This window comes from Aspergillus vadensis (genome assembly GCF_003184925.1).
Source record: "Aspergillus vadensis CBS 113365 unplaced genomic scaffold BO88scaffold_2, whole genome shotgun sequence".
In the NCBI taxonomy this organism is placed as follows: Eukaryota; Fungi; Ascomycota; class Eurotiomycetes; order Eurotiales; family Aspergillaceae; genus Aspergillus; species Aspergillus vadensis.
The window spans coordinates 1,961,294-1,983,347 of NW_020292040.1; the positions used below are offsets into that span (position 1 = coordinate 1,961,294).

The following is a 22,054-nucleotide window of genomic DNA, read 5'->3' on the forward strand; positions in this document are numbered from 1 at the left end:
GGTATAAGACAGCCATAAGACTATCATTTGTACGTTGCGTAGGCTGCTTGTTGACATCAATCATGACTATTTCGCTATCTATCTGCTACTATATCTTTCATTTCTTGCCCGGCAACTTCAACCATTTAGGCATTCCGCCCGGTTTCCGCTTCTCGCCACGAGCCCCGTCTCCGGTGCTTGTCGGCTTCGGCCTGCTAACTTCTGAGTTATCTGTTATGTCCTTGGGCTGCTCGACTTTGAGTTCCTGCGCGCGTGTCCGCAGTTCTGGTTTCAATAGTTCCCGGCTTTGCCGGGCGGCCGGGGATGCGTTCGCATCCCAAGTGAAGTTGACCAGCACACGGCCGACCATGGCTAGATCCTTGATCAGCAGCTGCTGGTCTGAGTCAGGGACAATGTTTTGAATGTTTCTCCCCGGCTGTCCTCCGCTAGATGTCTTGGGGAGGGAGGTTGTAATGGTGAATTTCTCGCTGGCGAATGGCGCAGCGAGACAGTTTCGAACAAAGTCGTAGAGTGACTTGCCCGTATCTTCCTGTCCAAACTTGGCCACAACTTGGCTTTGGTCTGGTAGGCGCACTTTGACGTCTACTTGTGTGACTGCGGCGAGTCGCTCCTCTTCTGCAGCTGCCTTGGCGGCGATTTCGGCGTCCGTGGGGAGCCGTTGGGGTCTGGAGGTTGCGTTCAGTCGTCGCTGATGAGCCTGTGCGTGTTCGATGGATGGAATATAGTCGGTTTCGTTGTAGTTTGTTTGTGCGGACTGGGGTGTGGTGTTGGAGGGGGGAGAGAACACCGTTATGGGCCGGGAGAACCCAGTTGGTACCTCGGTGGGTTCTGCAGCAGGCGCATCAGATGTAGGAGCAGTTGGTAGGGTCTGTTCAGTGGCCGAAGGTGCCTCGGATGTAGATGCGGGTTGTTGCTGTGCCTCCTCTTCTTTGTTGGATGTATCAGGCTGTGGTGGTTGCTCTGTAGGTGCAGGCGGCTCTTCGGCCTTGGGGGTCACGTCGTCGAACGGTTTGAAGTACTCCTCGATCTTGACCATAGCCTCATCCAAGGGTTCCTCTGTACGGCGGAAGCTCAGCCGCAGCAGCACATTTCCGTTATTGAATCCCAGCTGCGCCAAAGACTTCTGCAGATCGGTGAACGAGGAAAGTTCCCGTTCCATAATCTGAACGACCGGGGTTTCGTAGTACAGTCTTCCTGCACCTTCATTGCCACTGGGGACACCTCGTCCAGTCAGATTCCGGGTCGAAGCACCTCCAGCAACCCCAGCCTCGAATTTGCGCAATACTAGCCATATTGTTGTCGTGCTGGGGAATTTATCCAAGAGTCGTCTGTTTGGGGGTGCCCCTCGTGCTTCTGATTCGGGCAGTTGTAGAGCGACGGTGACGACGGAGGGCGAACGGGAGAGCTGAACCAACTCCAGCTTTGCGCCGGAAGTGAGCCCAGAGAGGCGAAATACCAATGAAAGATCGAGCTCTTTACCTTTGTATCTTGACAAAAGCCGTTAGTCTTGTGAACTTCGTAAGCTGGGCGTAGTTGATGCTTACTTTAGTCCATGTTGGCTAGCATCCACACCTAGCTTTGTACAGGCTTCTTGTAGAACATCAGTTAGATGCTTCCCAGGTGTCGTCTTGATAGTAGCTCGTCGGGCTGTGGAATCAAGAACCACGACATGAGAGCTCATGATTTGAGAGGGATTGGTGTTGCGGGGCGGGGAGATGAGGTTGAGAATAGGACAGGGAGAGTGGCCGTCGACTGGCTTGTTTTTGCAGCAGTGACCGACTGTGTAATCGGCTTATCTACTCAAATCCAACTAACAAAAGTCTAGACCAGTAGAGTGAGAGAAGAGGATGGGGAGGGTGAGGGGAAATGGTTGTTCAAGGCGGAGGGAAATGATTGTAGGCAGCGGGCGCAAGCGTCATCGGCAGAAGCTCGGCGGCTCCACGCGTTGCTGGCAGAGCTTCAATCACTCCTCCATCCATCCATCCTCCGCCCATCTTCCATCTCCCATCGCCTCAACCCTCCCTCTACACGCTCACATCTTTCTTTATCTCTTGGAACTCGACTCGCAAATTCATATTCGATCTTAATCTGAGCTTCTAGTCGTGCAATTCTTTCTCAACCATGGTATGTGTGCTGTGTGACCGTCACCTCTCACTCGAACCAACCTAGCTGACAGACTTCCTCCACAGAGTTCCCCTTTCGATATCAGTATGTACTAGCTTCGCACAGCTTACCATCATACCTACTAACTCTTGGATGAACAGATGGCGGTGCCTGCGTCGCCATGGTGGGCAAGGACTGCGTCGCAATCGCCTGTGATCTCCGGTTGGGTATGCAGGCCCTGACTGTCTCCAACAACTTTCCCAAGATCTTCAACTACGGCCCCTCTACCTTCCTCGGTCTGACCGGTCTGGCTACCGACGTGTCGACTGTGTCCGACCTTTTCCGGTACAAGGTCAACATGTACCGCCTCCGCGAGGAACGGAACATTGCCCCCCAGACTCTCGCCAACCTGGTCAGTTCGTCGTTATACGAGAAGCGGTTCGGACCTTTCTTCGTCAGCCCCGTCATTGCCGGAATCAACAGCACAACGGGGAAGCCATTCATCTGCGGATTTGACAGTATCGGGTGTATCGATTTTGCGAAGGACTTCATTGTTAGCGGAACTGCCAGTGAGCAGCTCTTTGGTACCTGCGAGGGCCTGTGGGAGCCGGACTTGGTAAGACTCCTCCCTCGTGAAAAGAGAAGTGAAGGTGCTGGTGTCGAGTCTGTACTAACACCATGGTTTAGTCTCCCGAGGACCTGTTCGAGACCATCTCGCAAGCCTTGCTGAGCGCCGTCGATCGAGACGCCCTTTCTGGTTGGGGTGCACAGGTGTATATCATAGAGAAGGACAAGGTCACCAAGCGCCTACTTAAGGGAAGGCAAGATTAGATGGCATTCTCTGGAGTATAATTGTTTTCTAATGTCACGCCGTTCGTCTGTTCTAATTTACGTCCCTCAACATGGAATCTTGCTGTTGATAGCAGTCTCTGGCGCCGGAGGTCTCGACTCAAAGATACGTGCCGTCGATAGAGATTGGCCAAACAGAAAATGAGTATTATGAACTATGATCAAACCCTGGATATCCATGCTTGGGGTCTAGACTTGCCGTCTAATACATAATAGGCCGAGTTAAGGGTACGAGCTACCATGTGTCTTACACCCATCGGCTCCTACCTTTAATGTCTGGCCCGTTGTTTGATTAATAATTATGACGGGCTTGAGCAATACGACGTAGCTCTCATCACAACAGTAGGAAGGGTGTCTTTGGCTTATTACGCAGGTAGTAGGCATCTACATACCGGCGGCAGATCAGTCTTCACACCCTCGCATGCTGCAAAGCACACCCCCGGGACCAATACCTTGATTCGCATCAGTGCTTCGAGGTCTAGGTTTTGGTTCTATTTTTCATTTTTCAGTTTCCCACTAAGGGCCGCGTGACGGGGATGGCTGCTGTACGCTTTAAGGAAGTTTTATGCCGTGGGCTACCCGGCCCGTAGTTTCGTAACCCTTCCGGTACAGTGGAGACCTCATACGTACAATGTGAATGCCCGGATGGCACAGTTGCATAATGGCATCTGCCACCCCGGTCGAGACCTCGCCGTCCGTGCATATCTGGGGAGGAAGATGGAGGTTGACTGGGAAGCCAACTGATGGGAGGAAAAGGAACAGAACAGGTTAGTTGGTAAGGATGATTGCAGGATGAAGATATGATGCAAAAGTCGTAGGAACCGATCGGGTTGCGAACGAGGAAGAGTCTGGGTAGAGTCTGGGTCGGGAGGTCTCCCGGTGACGGTTAAGAGCCAGTGAGAAAGCGTGGTGACGGTGTTGACGGTCGTCACTCATAAGACGAAGGAGGGTCTTTCTACCTCCGTAGGCATCTTCATCCATGGATCCTTTCCCACTGCTGGCGAGGTACCATGTGCAACCCACGAATGCTGAAACTGGGAAATTTGTCCCGGAGCAAAGTGAGAATAATTTATCCATAGCAAGTGTGTGCAGTAGTGTAAGTTTAGTAGGCAGGCATGCAGAGATAGCCACGGGGTCCAAACCGGTGCTGACCTCCCCCCGGCCGATCGCAACCTTGAATCCCCTTTTTCCCCATTTTGTGTGATCCTTCAGTCATCCTGGACTTAGGGATTCCCCAGAACCTTTTTTGCAACGCCGGGACAAGTTAGAGTCTCGAAAGCAAGCGAGAGCCTGGTGAAGGGGAGGTCCAAAACTTGCCAGCATCTCGCTCCGTTTCAGCCTCCCCGCGTCTAGACCTGGCGATCGGCCCAAGTTGGCCCCATCGATTTCTCAGGCTCGCTTCTTTCCCCTCCTCATCGTCCCATTCCTGGTCGCTCCATCTCATCCCGGCCTGGATTCTCTATCTCGCATTCCGTCACTCTTCCTTCCTTCTCTTCCTCCCTCCCCCCCATCCCGTCTCCATCTCCCGATCTCCATCGCCCCTATCCCTCCTCTTCTACTGGCCGTTTCGATCTGGCATCCTGGCACCCCTCTCTCCCCCCATCTTTCTCTCTCTCGATCACCATCCGCCCGTTCACCGGTTGGTCTGTGCCATTTATCTCTGCCCCAGAATTTGACTCGGCCAGTCGTCGAGGGAACGCTTCTCAACCATCGCGATAGAAAATCGAAAGACGGATCGATCTTCAGGGGTTTTCAGGAACGGGAAAAGGAAATCCGAACAATATAGCTGAATCCGAAGCATCCAGCGAATCACCTACAGATTCTTTCCAGCGGAGAGAGAAAGCGGAAAAAAGGGAGATTTCTCCCCCCAAAGCAACAGAACCTCTCGGTCTTCTATTGACCAGCTTGCACCCTAATATCCTTCGAGTCATTCATCTTGATCCTATCGGAGGATAATATAATTTCCAAGGCCGGTGCCTGCTCTTTTGCAGAGCATCCCCCGCGGTGTAGCTCAGCGTGGGCTTCATCTTTTCTATCGACCCCAAAGTGATGTATGTATTGAAGAGCCAGAGCCATCTAGGACGGGCATTGTGCTTGGTAGCCTCCTTCTATCCCTACTACACACCCTGCTGGCATGAATATAGCTAACGAGGCTCCTGTTTGACTGACCGTACAGACCGAAAGCCATGCGCTGTGCCCCTTCCAACAATCTGGGACTTGATTCATTGATATCTTACCAATCCCCCTCGGTAACCTGGCGACCTCCCATATTATCATCCAGCGCTGTATCTCCGCCTTAGATTTGGTCTTCAACAGCAAATCGAGGGAACTGCAGTGCACCCACCATTCGGCACATCATGCCCGATTCCGCGGAGTCAGAATGGTCTAAATCCTTTGCATCCGGCCCAACCATGTCGTTACTTCCGTGCAAATCCCAGGTTCTTCCGGGCGATGCGTCCGCATCTACTTTGCGCGAGGACGATGCGCAGGCCGACTCGTCCGGTCGCAGATATATCGGAGCGCCTCAGAACGTGGCAATCGACCGGCTGGTGAAATTGAAGCAGGATCTTCGAACCCTCGGATCGGAAAAGTTTTGGAATCATCTCATGGAGAATATCAGTTCGATATGTGACGCTCAGTACGTGTTTGTTGCTCGCAAGGCCCGGGAGGACGAGTCGGTCAACGAAATACGAGGCCACAAGCCATATTTATTCGGCTCGGCATTCTATTACAATGATGGATACGAAACTGCAGGCATGCATCGCCACAGATACTTTGCTGGCGGGAATCCCCTGTCCCATATGGATCACGAAAAGCCCTGTTTGATCCCGGAGAATTTGGGCTCCTACATATCGTTCGATCAAGATCAGCTGCCGTTCGCTGCAGAAGGCTATCTAGCCGTCCCCCTGTTCTCGGAAACCAAATGTCTCGCATACCTTGGTCTGATGTGGTCGGAGTCCGGATTGAAGAAGCGCAACCTTTCGTGGTCGTTTCTCGAAATGATACTGTATTCTTTGGAAGATCTAGTCGTCCAGCACATCCGTGACGATCTTGAAGCGGCAAACACACAGCAGGCGAGCAACAGCAAGGCTAGAAGTATGTCTGCCAGCCACGCGATTGTCGAGGATGCCCACATCAGCATCCCTCATGGATTAGCCGACTTTGCCTCTCATCCATTGAAGCCTTATGCCCGGAGTTTGTCTCACGAACTTCGCACGCCGATGCAGGGTGTGGTCGGGATGCTAGATGTCATGCATGCCACAGTTCGCGAAGCTATCCAGGACAAGCCATCCCCGAAAGCGGGGTTCGTTTTCCGAACACTCAAGGAGAGTATCGAAATGGTTCAAGGTTCGTGTTTCGTCCATCCTCAGATCCCCTTTTCCGAATGCTGACTCGCATTTTTCCATCTTTACAGATAGCGCAAGACGAGCGGTCGAAGCAGCAGACAACGTGGTCCACGCCTACGACCTGAACATGCAAGTCCCCAAGACTCCTCAACTCGAAAGAGAAGATATCTTTGGTGGGCCCGTCCAAACACCATTGAGCACATGCGACAGCCGGCCAAGTGTCTTCGTCGAAGGAAGTAACATCACGGTTAATCCGTACAAACGACGACGGAGTAATCCGCCAGAATGGAACATCGGCACAACGCCCAAACAGAAGGTCCCGCGTGTTGTCTCGCCAAAGGGACTTTCTCCCCGTAGCGAGGAAGTCAAAAACGCCGTGCACGAAAGCGAAAAATTGATGAAAGCCGCCCCTGCTCATCAGATAGAAGCAGTCATGGCCAACATGGTGAATCCTCGACCATCGCTGGCAGTTCGCCGCTCGGCACCGCATCTCTTGTTGGAGGGCATTAACGTCAATGTCGTCCCCGCGCTGAGGTTCACCAAGCTTCGCGATCTGCTCCGTCTAGTGATCAATGAATCCTTGCATGTTGGTGGTCGGCCTGACTTTGCTGTGAGCAATGCGACCGACACGGGGGAGAAGATTGAGATCCGGTCACGCTCATCGAACGGTGAAGTGTTTTCCAAAACCATCAATTGGTCGGTCGATCCCGCGCTACCGGATACACTATTTGTGGATGATCGCGACCTGGCTAAGTTGATTTCGTGCGTCTTCCTCAATGCGGTCAAGTTCACCAATAGCGGTGTGATAACCGTGTGTGCCACCGTTGGCCGCAAGACCAACGATGTCCTGATCGCTGTGAGGGACACTGGACCTGGCATTCCAGAAGCATTCTTGCCTAAACTCTTCAAGCCGTTTGCTCGGGAAGACACATCTACCACTCGGAGTAAGGATGGGCTAGGACTGGGTCTCCTTGTAGCCAAGGGTCTGGCCAGGAAGATGGGCGGCGACCTCACCTGCGTTCGCTCCTGCACCACCGGTCCCGACCATGGCTCCGAGTTTGAAATCAGAATTCCGGCCAACCAGCCCGATCCGACATTGGCTCCTCCGAACAAGCTGTTGACACCGCCGCAGCTCTGCGATCCTTCGCGCATGACCAGTGCGAGCACCTCGACGGTAGAATCGTCGTTGCTGTCGCCCGCGCTGCGAACACCAAGTCAGCCGATCCAGCAACCGTCACCTAGCTTGACTGAGGAATCGTCTGTGACGTTGACCCCTGCGCGCTCGGTTCCCCATTGCAAGTCAATGCCCCGCCACATTAATGGTGACACCCATGACAGTAAGCTCGGAGAAAAGCATCCGCTCACTTTCCTCGTTGCCGAGGACAACAAGATCAATAGGCGTGTGTTGGTTCATATGCTGAAGCGCCTTGGCTATAGCGACATCTACGAAGCTTGTAATGGAAAGGAAGCGGTCCGCATCATGCAAGAGGTTCTGGTCGCCCAAAGCTCAGCGGATGGCCCCTCTCCCAAGCTTGAGAGCACGGCAGACGGGTTCCCGATCCCCAACCCTCCAAATCATCGCAAGAAGATGAAACCGGTGGATGTTGTGTTGATGGACCTGTGGATGCCAGAAATGGACGGATACGAAGCCACGTCCAAAATCCTCCAGCTAATAGATGAATACCACGGTCAAATCCCCCCTAATTGTCGGCCAGAGCAGCAGCATCCGCCTCCCATAGCGACGCCTGCAGCCCCTCAGCCCGTGGCGCCGACGGTTCTTGCCGTCAGCGCTGATGTCACCGACGAGGCACTCAGTCGCGCCTCGAAAGTGGGCATGAAGGGCTATATGACCAAGCCGTACAAGCTCTCGGATCTCGAGCGATTGATCCTAGGGTTTTGCAGTGATGCCACGACCCCTGCCGCCAGACAACCCGACGACTCGACGATGAATACATGACATAGATACATACTCCGGTCTTTTCAGTTATTGATTCCCACCCCCCGCTTTATACCTCATTTTGTCTTTCTTTTCTGTTGTTGTCTGCCATTGAATCTTGATTGGATCTGGTACCACAGCATGGGCGCTGTTTCTACTGCAGGGAGCAGCTGCATTAATGTTAGAAGAATAATTTTTTAGTGCTGATGTATTTACGAGCGATCTTCTGCATCCTTTATGATCAAATGATGACTGGGGGCAAAGATGGAAACGCAGACGTTTCGTCCAACTTGAAAGAATGCAATGATTTTGGATAGTCCAACACTTGAATAAATGCTAGATAGATAAATCTCGCAGTTATCTCCTAAATAACCTTTCCCTCCAACGAGCACTAACTTAGTAGACCCGAGCTAACTAGCGAAAGAGAAGACGAATCATTCTTTGGGTTGACATAGCCGAGAATACTACTTAGTATGCACACTAAACATCCATTTATAGTAGCCATAAAGCCCTACAAAACCACACGACAATCAAGTCCTTGCTGCCGGCATCTTTGCTTGTGTGTTGGCATAACTGTCAGTACAGGAACCGCGAATCATTTGATGTGTTCTCGAGAGCAGTGTTGCGATGGCTCTAGTAGTTTCGTTGTAAGACTGGCCTCAAGGAACCAGCATATTGTTGGGTTGGGATGCTACACTGACTTGCTAGTATGCCTCGGAGAGCATAGGCTGGAGCTACTGCCCAAGCAGATGCAACAAGAGAGCCTTGGATTACTATCTTCTGGTGGTTCGGACCAGAACTAGTCTAATGGGAGTTGCTACTGTGAAAGGAATGGATTATTGGATAGCGGCATGAAAGAGAAGAGTTGGTTGATCAGCTCAGACTGCTGTGGGAGATTGAGCGTAGTAGCCACAAACCAAAGGTTTAGTGCGGTCTGTCATCATCTCACATGCTTTGGGAGCAGTCATGAAGACAGTAAGAAACGTAATGGTAAAAGCTGATATCCAGGTATATTGCTTGTTAGCTTCACACCAGAGGATTAGGTGTGATACTTTTCAGATGCAAACCGCCAATTTGGAAATATGATTTCCCACAATGAGCGAGATGAGCCAAAGATGTTGCTTGCACGTGGCTTGTGATGATTGGGAAAGTTATCAGGCATACATTAAGTAGGTACTAGAAGTATGGCAGTGATGGCTTTGCTGGTTGGGGAATTCAATTCTGATAGAACGAGTAAACCTGGAGTGCCTGATTAATACCATCAAGGAAATAGAGAATGTCTACCATCATATGTGCCATGTTAATCCAGTAAATATTGATATTCCATCTAATTGATGTGGTTGTATCAAGACATCTGTAATTCGACTGCTGTTGCATCTTTCGTGGTTATTGTGGTGCGTTGAAACTCATTAAACGCCATTGTACCCTTATAGCGGAACAGGAACAGGCAGATGAGTCCCCCATGGTACTAGTACCTTACCAGTTTTTTTAATAGTATGCATGCAGAAGATAAGTCCGCAGAATGATAGAGACAGGGAAGTGGAGCAGATATCACAAGGTTTTCTCGAAGCAATAGCAGCATAATTAAAAGTGCCCCAGTATATACCACACACAAGTACACTGAAACCTCATCAGAACCACATACATGCATTTTTACATTCACTCATCAAACTCACACAAGAGAGAAATAATAATCGCTAAACAACCGATCATAGCTAGCTAGGTAGTAGTTTATTGTAAGTACAACCAGGTACCTCTCACTCATTCCTTTTGGCTTATTTTCTCCAACTTGTATTCCCTCCCATCTCGAACAAAGAAAAAGAAAAGCTAAATCCCCCGTTTATGTCAACTTCTGCTTGATGAAGAACGACCGCAGATGCGAAAGCTGCCAAGCACATGCCACCGACAGCACAGCCAGCTGGATAAGAGTCCACCTAACCACGCGGGAGTTGGTGGCCTCGGACTGGTCACGGAACTCAGCTTCACGTTCCTGTTTGAACACATTGTTAGTTAGGTCATTGAACACACTGCCTATGGCATCCCCGTGGAGAACATACCCGCTGGAACACCTGCTCCCTGCGAATATCCTGCAACCGGCCGTTCAGATCCTTAACCTTCTGCACAATATCCTGCATCTTGTCCTTGTCTTCCGTCTCGATCTTGCTGGTCTCACCGATGGCCATGTCCAGAGTGACCTGGACGGCACCGGACGGGGCGCCCGACAGCCAGCCGCCGCCAGTTGCGGCGTTGGTCTCGGGGGTCACGCAGATCTTGTGCAGGCCGGCGTCGGCAGCGGAGAAAGTGAAGCGTCCGGAGTGGCTGTCACGCTTGGAGACGACGCGGTGGTCATTGTCGAAGATCTCGTCGACGGTGACGAGCATCTTAAGGTTAGGGTCCACATTGTAGGTGTTGGATTGCTGGTTGATCACGGCGGTGGAGTAGGTGCCTTTTGTTTTGCCATATCGCATTAGTATTGAGTAGTGAATAAAGTGGAGGAGCAGGTGGTGAGTAGCATACCGACAACCAGGGTATCCTTAGGGAGCTCCTCAAAGAAGCACTTTGTTTGGCGGCCGTCCATGTAGAAGTAGAGGGCGTTGGCGGGCACCGAGAGGCACAGGATGGCACACACGGCCATCAAGGAGGACAGCCATGAGGCGGAGGATCTTACCGGAGCCATGATGCAGTTGAATGGGAGAAATTGGCGGAGGGGGAAAGAGACAACAGAGGGAGGGAGATGATGAGAACAGTTGGCGATGAAGCGATTGCCTCGATCTGGCCGGATCCCGTCTTGGCGCGAATTCTCATGGCTTTTGCTTCTCCGCCTTCATCTTCCCTTCCATCTCCTCCCCTCTTCCTCTCTCGCTCTTCGATCACTATCATTGCTACATTGCTATCTTCTTGTTGATTTCATCGAAAAAAAAACAAATAAATCGCACCTCGTCACCCTTGAAAATCGCTCAGCCCTTAAACCCCCACAGGTGCCTCCGCCATGGCCGCCGCCGATGTTCGCGACATGCTGGATCTGCCCGCGGAGGGCCAGCCCCGACCTCATAAGAAACAGAAGGTCGTCGAGAAGCGTCCAGGTGAGCTTCCCTCACTTCACTTACTCACCTAAAACTACTCTGACGCATTCCCACCGCTAGAGGGTATTACCCGTGAGCTCTATGCTCTGCTAGGTGAACGAGCACCTCCGATCGCCATCAACGAGAACCGCTACAAGGGACGCCCAAAATGGACGAGCAAAAAGCGCGTCCAGCCATGGTACGCACACACCACCATATACCTACTGCTCTCTGATACCGAATACTGATTCCATCAGGTGCATGACCCCCTTCATCAACAGCGCCCGCTCCGACGGCCTCGTCCTCCGCCACTGGCAGCGCCAGCATGAATCCGCCAAGGTCCCCGCGCTGGAGGGCTCCGAGATGGACGTGGACGAGAAGAAAGAAGACAACGCCGTTGCCTCAACCTCCGACGATGTGCCACAGCAAGACTCCATATTCGCCAAATACAACATCAAAGCCCGCGTACCCAACCGCTACACAGACGAGGAATACAACCGCCATCTCAAGAACGACGACTGGACTCGCCAGGAAACCGACTACCTCATGGACCTTGTCGAAGAATACGACCTCCGCTGGGTCGTTATCGCCGACCGCTACGACTACCAACCGCACTCCGTCGACGGCGACTCCAACAACACCAGCGCCCTCGTCCCCGCAAAGCAATACCGAACCATGGAGCAGATGAAATCGCGCTACTACTTCATAGCCGCGAGCATGCTCGCGCTCGAGCACCCACCCTCCGAGATGTCCGAAGCCGAATTCGAACTACACGAGAAGATGCTCAAATTCGACGCCGACCGTGAACGCTCCCGCAAAGAACTCGCCGCCCTCCAACTCAACCGCACAGCCGACGAAGTCCGCGAAGAAAGCGTCCTCCTCGAAGAACTCAAACGCATCACCGCCAATGAACAAGACTTCATCACCGAGCGTCGCGAACTCTACTCCCGCCTCGAAGTCCCCATCAGCGTCGGCAACACAACCATGTACCAATCCAGCCAAGGCCTCTCTCAACTCCTCCAAACCCTCCTCCAAGCCGACAAGAGCAAGAAACGCCGCTCTATCCTGGGCCCCGAAGGCGGCGCCGCTCCCAGCCCCGCCGGCGCAACCCCTGCCCCCAATGCCCCCAGCAGCGCCCGCGACAGCCGCGCCGACACCCCGAACGCAACCCCGGCTGCCGCCCCAGCCAACAAAAAGGCCGCCGCGGCAGCTGCAGCCGCAGCCGCAGCAGCGAACAAGGAAGCGCAGCAGCAAGCCGTTCGGACTCTCACACCCGCCGAAGAAGCCAAATACGGCGTACAACACCACGACCGACTGGCACCAGGGGTGCAATTCCGCAGTGACCGCGCGCAGAAGCTTACGCAAGCGAAATCGAACGTGCAGACACAGAAACTCGCTGCCGCGCTGGCGGAACTGGAGGTGCCACTGCGGCTTGTCATGCCGACGGAGCGCGTCTGTAGGGATTTTGAGAAGTTGATCCACTCGGTGAATCTGCTGCTGGAGGCGCGGAAAGTGTCGGAGAAGGTGGAGAGTGAGATTCGGGTTTTGGAGGCTGCGAAGGAGGAACGTGAGAAGAAGGCGAAGGAGGCGCTAGAGAAGGATGGTAAGCCTGAGGTCAAGTCGGAGCAGCAGGAGGATCAGCCGCTTCCTGCGGCGACGGAGGAGAGTGCTGGGGATGCGGAGGGGCAGGAGAAGGGTGCGACGGATGAATCGGGGGAGAAGGCAGGAGGTGCTGGTACTGGTGAAGAGGGAGATGGGCCATCGCATAAACGCTCTGCTAGTGTGCTGAGCAATGCTAGTGATAAGAGTACGAAGCGGCAACGGAAGTAAAAGAGGATTGATGTTATGGGCGTTGGAGAATGGGCGGCGTTCTTGGTGTTTCGATATACCTATGTACGACTATATGAAGCTTGGGCTTGACAATCACTGATTTTAAAGCTATTATTCTATCGATGTAATACATTCAATATTAATCGTTCCCCGGGCCTTTTGTTGGTAGGGTGGAATTTTATCATCGAGACGATAACCAATTACTGATATGATTTGAGTAACAGCTGGGTTTCCAGAAGTGAAGAGGCGGCTTGATCATGCATTACATTGATAGTTGTTGCAACAACTTCAATGCCAGTGCGCTTATAAGTAGTAGAACTAGTAGTAGTTGTGCTCCGACAGCCTCAAATATATATAGTGGCCAAAGCACTGGCACCTACCCAAGCATTTCTTGGTAGTCCTGGTAGGTACTTTTCCAGTCATCTGTGATCGAATCTGATCCGGTCTTGTCAGAAGAATTATGCCGATTCTTTATTGTATCATGGGTGCCTGTCTGAACGGTCTGCTGGGCGTGTTCTTGTCCCTCGTGCTGGAAATCATCTGAGCCGGCTGTTTCATGCAAGGTCTCTGCGGAGACAATAGGGACATCGTCATCGGCACTCTTAGCCCTATTTTTACGGTCGAGGACCTTGAACTTGAGAATGCGACCCTCCTTTCTCCGCGCCACGGGGTATCTCCCAGCTGGCGTGGTCATTGTCGCAGTCGAGTTGGCTTCAAAGCCGCGCGTAATCGCTGACACGCTGCGACCCTTCAACAAACTCCCTGTACGTCGCAACGTCGCCCATCTACCCAAAGGTCGCCCCTCAGTACTTTTGGTAGAGACTGACGAGCTTTTTTGTTCACTCTGTTGTTCGCTCGCAGGCTGGTTTGGATCAACCCAAGAGCAGAAGTCCCAGGGATTTTTTGTTTCAACTGCAGCGGGATCGAGCTGCTCCTTCTTACGCTTGGAGAATTTCTCCAGCACTGAGGACTTGAGCTGTTCACCCAAGCCTTCACTAAATGCACTAGAGAAGCTGCGAAGACGTATGCGACTCACAACGCTCGATAGCTCGAAGCTGGAATTCCCGGCCTTAGGAGACATCTTCTTGTTTTGTCCTATAGTCTCCTTCCCAAAGGGCCTTGATCCACTTCGAAGATCCACGCCTACTGCTGTCACTCCTGGAACACTGGTCCCAATGTAACTGGGCTTCTCTGGAGTTTCATCGGCTCCGTCAATTGCAGGTACCAGAGCGTATCCGTATCCAAGTCGCCGGCCTCCTGACATCCATCCAACGCTCACCTTGCGAGGCGATGCATGGTCCGTATCCGCGTCGTTATGGCCATGTGCAGGAGAGCTGAGTGAACGGGCTGACTCGTATCTCTCGGAAAACATGTCTTTCTGTGCTTCAACTTTATCTGCATTCTGATCTGCAATGGGAGCATAACGAGCATTCACCAGTGACGACTCCAATGATCGAGGGGAACAACTGAAAGAAGCGATGGGTTCATGAGGTTGTCTAGTATTGGCCTGATTCTGTATCCGTCTATCTATATAGCCGACTCGATCATCTGTAGATGACAGGCTGGTCTTCTGAGAATAGCACGAGGACGCCTGGTTCACTGGTCCCCTAGGTCTTGGTCCTGTTGCGTAGGTATCCGGTGCCTTTCCTGCTCCAAACCCAGAAAAGTCGTGAAATGGCTGGGACGCGTTCCACGTCCCGGCAGTGCTGGTCCACCGATTCTCATCGAACGACTGTTTCGGTGATAGCATACGAGGAGACGTTGAGCGAGACGCCAAGGTCGTCGGGATATTCGCGTCACCAAGATGAACAGAGCAATTGTCTGGTACAGGGCCTGCGGGGGGCTGCCGGCGTCGTTTCCTGACAGAGATCTGTGAAGATGGCCCAACCAAAGAGTCGGCAGACGTGGCATACGATAATGGCACAGGAGACACCGGAGTCGAATAACCCGAGCCATGTATACCAGGATCAGGTGAAGCCATTCGAAGGGGAGGCCGGTATCCGTGTTGTTTTGGATACACAGGGCCATTTCTCATCTTGCCTTGAACTGGACTGCCTGCCATACCTCTTTGAGGCCTTGCAATCCTGACTCGATGGCCCCCATCATCTGTGCCGTGGAAGGCAGAGGAGCCTTGAGACAATTGGGTCATGCAAGACACCTGACTCTTCGAACGCAGAGCAGGTTGTGACTCTTCCCTCATAGTAGGGTCCGCACATGGTGCACTCTCTAGGTCTTCGAACTCTGGACTATGAGCCTGCACATATGGCATCCCCTGTCCCATCTCGCGCCGCAAAGGGGAGATAGCAACATCTTCAAGGATACGTGGATTACAAGGATGGTCTCTGGTGTGGCTGATATGCTTGGGGGTGCTTATGAACTGCGCGTCGCTGTCATATCCCCTTTCGCTCATGAAGCTGCTCCCAACCTCGTCCGGAGTAGCTCCTCTTTCACCAGGACTGGCAAATCTGGAAGAGAATGGAAATGCTGGGGAGCCAGACTTCCTGCGATTATTTTTTGGCTTCACACGCTGGTCTCTGGCTTCTCGAGAGAAACGTCTACGGAGTCTATCGGGCAGGCCACCGGAGGAGCGTCTGGGATGACCGGGGCGTGCGACATCTTGCCTATCCTTGGAATACCCTAGCAGGGTCAGCAGTGCCCTTGTCACTCGAGCGGACTCGCGTGGCTCACCATCCGTATCGCCATCTGGTGTTGGTTTAGCGGGATTCAACTTGTAGGAGTGTCTTGTGTCCGAGTCTGAGCCTTTCCAGTATTTTCTGAACCGGGGACAGACGAGGAAGAACGCCATCGGGACAAGTTTATTATCTCAAGGTGAATGATAATGCCCTTGTCAACAAGTTCACGGTTTTGTGTTCTTTATCCATGGTGGGCAGTCCGTTCAGACGGAGCATTCTGCGCAACTGCCTCCTTCAAGCTTATGCAACATACAGGAACGGAAGCTGCGACTACATTGAAAGGAGCAGCTGCGTTATAAATAAAGCTCTACTGTTCTCAACCAGAACATCGGATTTTGGACGAGCATTGTGGTCGCCATCCGATCTACGGGGGGCATTCGAACTGTATCTATAGCATGCTCTGCGGTAACTGTTCGTCGACCAGCTGAGCTTCCCCAGACCTGCATGCATGCAAGATACTCCGCATCCCGAAAGGAACTCCGAGCACCATGTGCAAAAGCCGAGTACTTCAGAACCAGAACTAGAGACACGCTTCAAAGCATTGTGACTCTACAAAAACTCCGGGTTATTTATCGAATGAGTCACTAGTAGATTACTGTCGTAGTACTCGGTGAATTGAGACAGATCCCGAGTATCGGGGGAGGAAGAGTGATTCTGGCTCTTTCCATAACGAAGATGAATCAATTTAACGACAATCATCAGCTAGTCAATTTCTACTGCGGACTGCGTATCTCGACCCATGGACTGTGGCAAGCTTTAGCGCCGAATGGCAGATCTCACCTCAGATTTGGGTAATTGCCCACTCTGATAGGCCCAGTGGCCACCTCGTGCAGCACGCTGGGAGTCAGCCGATGCGGCCAATGGGTCTCAGCGCAGATCCATTTTGCAGGTCCGAATCGGCTCCATCGCGGACAGAAGCCAGTCTCGACTGTATGGGCAACAGAAGAAGAGTTGGAACTGCGTAGGTAATGGGCGTGGCTAACCAGCTCGTATCAGCCTGGCAACCCACCAGCCAGAACCTTAATGGGGGCCGATCCCGGAAGGCAGGCAGAGGTGGTCCGAGGGATACTCCGGACTTTTCCACGGCGCTGACTGGCCCGTTTATCCAATATTTAATCACGCCATTTAGCACTATGTTCGGGATGGGTTTAGTTCTGGCCCCTCCCAACGGACGGGTTACTAAATTTTTCAAGGATGACACATACCTCAAAAACCGGAGGACATTGGACTTGTTTGGGTCCGGAGGGTCAGGAACTTAGTGGTAATTGGGAAAGGGGCTCAAGTGTAGATAGCTGGGGGATGAGGGAGGGGAGGCATTGGAGAGGAGAGCGACAACGAAGAGAATGAGTGCAGATACTCACAGAATGGCGAAAACTTTCCCTTCCATTCCTTACTGTATACATACATTTGAGAGGCGGGACTATCTTACCTTACCGAACAGGCACATGTAAGTATGCCTGATCTGAAGTCTGGAACACGGTCAGGTTTCCAGGTACTGGTGCGGTATCCATGGTATTTTTGGTATCAACCCAAACCCCTCGCCCCACTCCCTCCCCTCCTCCGTCTGCTTATAACAACTCCCCTCCATCCTCTTCTTCCCTCTCTTTCTTCTCTTCTTTCTCTCTCCATCCCTCCCCCCTGTTTCTCTCTTCATCCTTCTTCTCAGCAAGAGACTATTGTATAGTCCTTGACTGTCTTCTCTGTCTTCTTTTTCATCTGATTCTTCATCTATTCTCCCTCCATTAAACTCTACCTTTCTCTCCCTCACTTCTACACACATATCTTTCAAGATGGTTCAATCGTAAGTTTTTACCGTCTGTTTGCATCAGAAAATGACAATGCTAATGCCATCTGCTTTAGCTCCGTCTTGGGTTTCCCTCGTATGGGAAAGCTCCGTGACCTCAAGAAGGCCACTGAGGCTTACTGGGGTGACAAGATCTCTCGTGATGAGCTCTTGGCTGAGGGAAAGAGACTCCGCCTGGAGCACTGGAAGCTCCAGAAGGATGCTGGTGTTGATGTGATCCCCAGCAACGACTTTGCTTTCTACGACCAGGTCCTCGACCACATCCAGCTCTTCGGTGTATGTATCCTCGCTCTGATGCTTTTTAATTACCTCATTCGCTGACGTTCTCCTCCAATAGGTCATCCCCGAGCGCTACAGCAAGTACAACCTCCACCCCCTTGACGAGTACTTCGCCATGGGTCGTGGTCTTCAGAAGCCCGCCAAGGATGGTCAGGCCGCCATTGATGTTCCCAGTCTGGAGATGGTCAAGTGGTTTGACTCCAACTACCACTACGTCAAGCCTACCCTCCAGGACAACCAGACCTTCAAGCTGGCTGAGCAGCCCAAGCCTGTCGTTCAGTTCCTTGAGGCTAAGGAGGCTGGCGTTGTCACTCGCCCCGTCATCCTGGGTCCTGTCTCTTTCCTGACCCTCGCCAAGGCCGACCGTGGTCAGTCCGTGGACCCCATCACCAAGATTGAGGAGCTCCTCCCCGTCTACGTTGAGCTGCTCCAGAAGCTCAAGGAGGCTGGTGCTGAGGAGGTTCAGATCGATGAGCCCGTCCTCGTCTTCGACCTCCCCGCCAAGTCCAAGGCTGCTTTCAAGCCCGTCTACGAGAAGCTTGGTGCCCTTGGTGCCCAGGCTCCCCGTCTGGTCCTTGCCACCTACTTCGGTGACATTGTCCACAACCTTGATGTCTTCCCTGCCCTCCAGAGCCTCCACGGTATCCACATTGACCTCGTCCGCAACCCTGAGCAGCTCGACGCTGTTGTTGCTGCCCTTGGCCCTAAGCAGATTCTGTCTGCTGGTGTTGTTGACGGTCGTAACATCTGGAAGACCAACTTCAAGGCTGCCATCGAGAAGGTCGAGCTGGCCATCCAGAAGCTCGGCAAGGAGCGCGTTGTTGTTGCCACCTCCAGCTCCCTCCTCCACGTTCCCCACACTCTCGAGAGCGAGAAGACCCTGGACCCTGAGGTCCGCGACTGGTTCAGCTTTGCTGTGCAGAAGCTTGACGAAGTTGTTGTGATCGCCAAGGCCGTCACTGAGGGCCCCGCTGCTGTCCGTGAGCAGCTCGAGGTTAACGCCAAGTCTGTCCAGGCTCGTGCTTCCTCCAAGCGCACCAACGACCCCAAGGTCAAGGAGCGCCAGGCTGCCGTCACTGAGGAGCAGCACAACCGTCAGTCTCCTTTCTCCGCCCGTATTGCCGAGCAGAGCAAGTCCATCAACCTCCCTCTCTTCCCTACCACCACCATTGGATCCTTCCCCCAGACCAAGGAGATCCGTATCCAGCGCAACAAGTTCACCAAGGGTGAGATCACTGCTCAGGAGTACGAGAAGTTCATCGAGAAGGAGATCGAGGAGGTCGTCAAGATCCAGGAGGAGCTCGACCTGGACGTTCTCGTCCACGGTGAGCCCGAGCGTAACGACATGGTCCAGTACTTCGGTGAGCGTCTCACTGGTTACGTGTTCACCACCCACGCCTGGGTTCAGTCTTACGGCTCCCGTTGCGTGCGTCCCCCGATCATTGTCGGTGACATCTCTCGTCCCGCTCCCATGACCGTCAAGGAGTCCAAGTACGCTGTCTCGATCTCCAAGAAGCCCATGAAGGGTATGCTTACCGGCCCCATCACTTGCTTGCGCTGGTCTTTCCCTCGTGACGATGTCCACCAGTCCGTCCAGGCTCAGCAGCTCGCTCTCGCTCTGCGTGACGAGGTTGTTGACCTCGAGACTGCCGGCGTCAAGGTCATCCAGGTCGACGAGCCCGCTCTTCGTGAGGGTCTCCCCCTCCGTGCTGGCAAGGAGCGTGAGGAGTACCTCAAGTGGGCCGTCCGTGCCTTCCGCCTGGCCACCTCTGGTGTCACCGACGGTACTCAGATCCACTCTCACTTCTGTTACTCTGAGTTCCAGGACTTCTTCCACGCCATCGCTGCGCTGGATGCCGATGTTCTGAGCATTGAGAACAGCAAGTCGGATGCCAAGCTGCTCAAGGTCTTCATCGACGAGGCCTACCCCCGTCACATTGGACCTGGTGTCTACGACATCCACTCTCCCCGTGTTCCCAGCGAGCAGGAGATCAAGGACCGCGTCGAGGAGATGCTTCAGTACCTCCGCCCTGAGCAGCTTTGGATCAACCCCGACTGTGGTCTGAAGACCCGTCAGTGGCCCGAGACCAAGGCTGCCCTGACCAACATGGTCAACGCTGCCAAGTTCTTCCGTCAGAAGCACGGAAACTAAATTCTTCTTTAATCATTACATTTTTTAATAACCCATGATTGGGGGCGACATTCTCAACCTGTCGTCTCGGGGAAGCGGACTCTAGCAGCTCCCTTCCCAAAGTCTTTTTTGATGAGTTTACGATGATGATACCAAAAGTTCAACATATGGGTTAGGGTTTCATTAGATGGGGTCACCGGAGTTTTCAACATATGATAACGATTTCAACATCGGCGTTCGCATAAAACATCGACGCCAAGTTTTCTCTTGCATTTTGCGAGTTTTGGGGGCGGAATGCGGGAACGTCGGTGACGTCTGCAACGCCGAGATCAATAATATTTCAACAATGATTGTGTATATCACAAAAAAGGGTCGCTACTTTACTGCCCTTAATGAATATGACAAATGCTCGAATGGTCACATTTGAGCTTGACATTTCTTTATCCATGATTGTTCTAACCGTAGTATCTGATGTAGTTGAATGTAGCTCCAGCATGAACTTGTTCATGATCTCTTTAAAAGGCGATTTCCTGTAGATATTCCCATTCAGGTGATATGATGCTTTTCACTACCACAACCTATCATACATACACCTATCACTAAATATACACGATCCATTACTTCCACCAGTACCGTTACCCGGATACAACCCTACCCAAACCAACCTACCCAATCCCCATCCCTCTCCCCTAAAAATACAGAAGAATAATTAATAATCACAACCAACTGAAAAAAGGCACCACCGCCCCCCGTCCCTTAACCCTCCCCTCCCCAAACTTCTCAACATACCACTTCCTCCCCCACCTCGCATGCGGCAACATATTCGACACCGCATTGAAGAAAAACACCACCGCAGGCAACGGCATCGGCACCCCCATCCAGTCAACTATCCTTGCAACGGGGACGAGCCACGGCGCCAGCTGGAACGAACCATCACCAGCACCAGCACCAGCACCAACTTTAACCGAAGGCGTGGTGACAATCCCAGCAGCTAAGATCGCAAACCCAAGCCACTCAATCCACTCCGCTACGTAATGCGGATAGAGAATGGATGTGAAGAGGCCGGTCGGGGGCGGGATGGTGTATATTTTGGAGTAGATGTTCCCTCCTTTTTCCTTGCCTCCGGCTTTGGTAGCATTTTTGGTAGTAGATGATGATGTAGAAGGAGATGGCTTCTTCCGATGCGCCTCCTCCCTCCTCAACCTGAACAACGTCCGCTCCGCAGAGATATTCCCTGCCATTCCTCCCAGGAAGAGGGTGAGGCCTAGTGGAGCGAGGAGTGCTCTTCCTATACTTCCACTAGTAGTACTTCCACCACCACCACCAGAAGCATAAGAAGAGGTAGAGGTAGAATAAGGAACAGGATACCCAGCCAACCACCCGCCCAAACAAACGGCATTGAACCAATTAAACGCCACAGCGGAGGAGGCAATAACCACATGAATAGGGGAGATGCTGGGCGCCGCGAAGAACGGGGAGATGATGGCGCGGTTGGTGTAGTGGAGGGTGAAGAGGAAAGCGAGGAATTTGTTACTCGTGGGGAGTGTAGACAGTGATGGGGAGAGGGTTAGGTCTGGGTAGAGTTGGGGTAGAGTGTAGAGTAGGTAGAGGAGGGTTATGGGGGAAACTATCTCCATGATGCACCAGGCCCAGCGGCCGGGGAGGTTTAGGGGGGAGGATTTCAGAGAGGTTTTGCCCGCTGGGTGGTAGGAGGTTAGCCATTGGAGGAGGGATACCTGGATATTTTTTAGTTAGTATTTGGGTGTGGGTGATGGGGCTTTGGGGGATGGTGGTGTATAGGTGTAGGTGTGGGAGTGGACGTACGAGTGGGAAGTATTGGAAGATGTTGAGGAAATGAGTGTAGATTTCTGGGGTTGGGTGGATGAGGTGTTCCCAGGAGGGGAGGTGGTTGAGGATGGAGAGGGCGGAGCCCATTGCTGCTGCTGCTTTTGTGGGTTATGGCAAGTGAAGTAATGGGAAGAGGATAGAATTGGAGGAATTGGGCAATGTTACATCAATG

At 52.6% G+C, this 22,054-nt stretch overlaps 10 protein-coding genes across 10 annotated transcripts; 5 read left to right on the forward strand and 5 right to left on the reverse strand.

Annotated features, from left to right (window-relative positions):
• Window positions 1-97: 97 nt before the first annotated feature.
• On the reverse strand, window positions 98-1,681 carry BO88DRAFT_422133 (putative UBX domain protein; the record flags this gene model as incomplete). The annotated part of the gene is made up of 2 exons (XM_025708562.1): window positions 98-1,487; window positions 1,545-1,681. The coding sequence occupies 2 exons, from the start codon at window positions 1,679-1,681 to the stop codon at window positions 98-100; spliced, it is 1,527 nt and encodes a 508-aa protein (XP_025567656.1).
• A 295-nt stretch (window positions 1,682-1,976) lies between these two features.
• Window positions 1,977-3,233, forward strand: pup3 (proteasome core particle subunit beta 3). The gene is made up of 4 exons (XM_025705839.1): window positions 1,977-2,124; window positions 2,190-2,208; window positions 2,265-2,719; window positions 2,791-3,233. Exons 1-4 carry the CDS (start codon window positions 2,122-2,124, stop codon window positions 2,932-2,934), a joined length of 621 nt encoding a protein of 206 aa, XP_025567657.1. The 5' UTR covers window positions 1,977-2,121; the 3' UTR covers window positions 2,935-3,233.
• Window positions 3,234-3,353: 120 nt separating this feature from the next.
• BO88DRAFT_401431 (uncharacterized protein) lies at window positions 3,354-4,004 on the reverse strand. The gene has a single exon (XM_025705840.1). It carries the CDS (start codon window positions 3,931-3,933, stop codon window positions 3,721-3,723), a length of 213 nt encoding a protein of 70 aa, XP_025567658.1. The 5' UTR covers window positions 3,934-4,004; the 3' UTR covers window positions 3,354-3,720.
• Window positions 4,005-5,136: 1,132 nt separating this feature from the next.
• BO88DRAFT_106623 (sensor histidine kinase/response regulator) lies at window positions 5,137-8,352 on the forward strand. The gene is made up of 2 exons (XM_025701238.1): window positions 5,137-6,300; window positions 6,368-8,352. Exons 1-2 carry the CDS (start codon window positions 5,310-5,312, stop codon window positions 8,254-8,256), a joined length of 2,880 nt encoding a protein of 959 aa, XP_025567659.1. The 5' UTR covers window positions 5,137-5,309; the 3' UTR covers window positions 8,257-8,352.
• A 1,368-nt stretch (window positions 8,353-9,720) lies between these two features.
• Window positions 9,721-10,966, reverse strand: BO88DRAFT_380681 (emp24/gp25L/p24 family protein). Its single transcript, XM_025704543.1, has 3 exons — window positions 10,753-10,966; window positions 10,293-10,681; window positions 9,721-10,225 (listed from the first exon to the last, which is right to left on the reverse strand). The coding sequence occupies exons 1-3, from the start codon at window positions 10,910-10,912 to the stop codon at window positions 10,076-10,078; spliced, it is 699 nt and encodes a 232-aa protein (XP_025567660.1). The 5' UTR covers window positions 10,913-10,966; the 3' UTR covers window positions 9,721-10,075.
• A 120-nt stretch (window positions 10,967-11,086) lies between these two features.
• On the forward strand, window positions 11,087-13,307 carry BO88DRAFT_380684 (SANT/Myb-like DNA-binding domain-containing protein). Its single transcript, XM_025704544.1, has 3 exons — window positions 11,087-11,318; window positions 11,379-11,496; window positions 11,555-13,307. The coding sequence occupies exons 1-3, from the start codon at window positions 11,225-11,227 to the stop codon at window positions 13,125-13,127; spliced, it is 1,785 nt and encodes a 594-aa protein (XP_025567661.1). The 5' UTR covers window positions 11,087-11,224; the 3' UTR covers window positions 13,128-13,307.
• A 122-nt stretch (window positions 13,308-13,429) lies between these two features.
• On the reverse strand, window positions 13,430-15,933 carry BO88DRAFT_468543 (uncharacterized protein; the record flags this gene model as incomplete). The annotated part of the gene is made up of 2 exons (XM_025711568.1): window positions 13,430-15,764; window positions 15,816-15,933. The coding sequence occupies 2 exons, from the start codon at window positions 15,931-15,933 to the stop codon at window positions 13,504-13,506; spliced, it is 2,379 nt and encodes a 792-aa protein (XP_025567662.1). The 3' UTR covers window positions 13,430-13,503.
• Window positions 15,934-16,509: 576 nt separating this feature from the next.
• BO88DRAFT_401438 (uncharacterized protein) lies at window positions 16,510-17,164 on the forward strand. Its single transcript, XM_025705841.1, has one exon. It carries the CDS (start codon window positions 16,789-16,791, stop codon window positions 17,077-17,079), a length of 291 nt encoding a protein of 96 aa, XP_025567663.1. The 5' UTR covers window positions 16,510-16,788; the 3' UTR covers window positions 17,080-17,164.
• Window positions 17,165-17,516: 352 nt separating this feature from the next.
• Window positions 17,517-20,365, forward strand: BO88DRAFT_357769 (5-methyltetrahydropteroyltriglutamate--homocysteine S-methyltransferase). Its single transcript, XM_025703774.1, has 3 exons — window positions 17,517-17,621; window positions 17,681-17,900; window positions 17,962-20,365. The coding sequence occupies exons 1-3, from the start codon at window positions 17,611-17,613 to the stop codon at window positions 20,053-20,055; spliced, it is 2,325 nt and encodes a 774-aa protein (XP_025567664.1). The 5' UTR covers window positions 17,517-17,610; the 3' UTR covers window positions 20,056-20,365.
• A 308-nt stretch (window positions 20,366-20,673) lies between these two features.
• BO88DRAFT_380689 (3-oxo-5-alpha-steroid 4-dehydrogenase family protein) lies at window positions 20,674-22,028 on the reverse strand. Its single transcript, XM_025704545.1, has 2 exons — window positions 21,859-22,028; window positions 20,674-21,770 (listed from the first exon to the last, which is right to left on the reverse strand). Exons 1-2 carry the CDS (start codon window positions 21,967-21,969, stop codon window positions 20,751-20,753), a joined length of 1,131 nt encoding a protein of 376 aa, XP_025567665.1. The 5' UTR covers window positions 21,970-22,028; the 3' UTR covers window positions 20,674-20,750.
• Window positions 22,029-22,054: the final 26 nt, after the last annotated feature.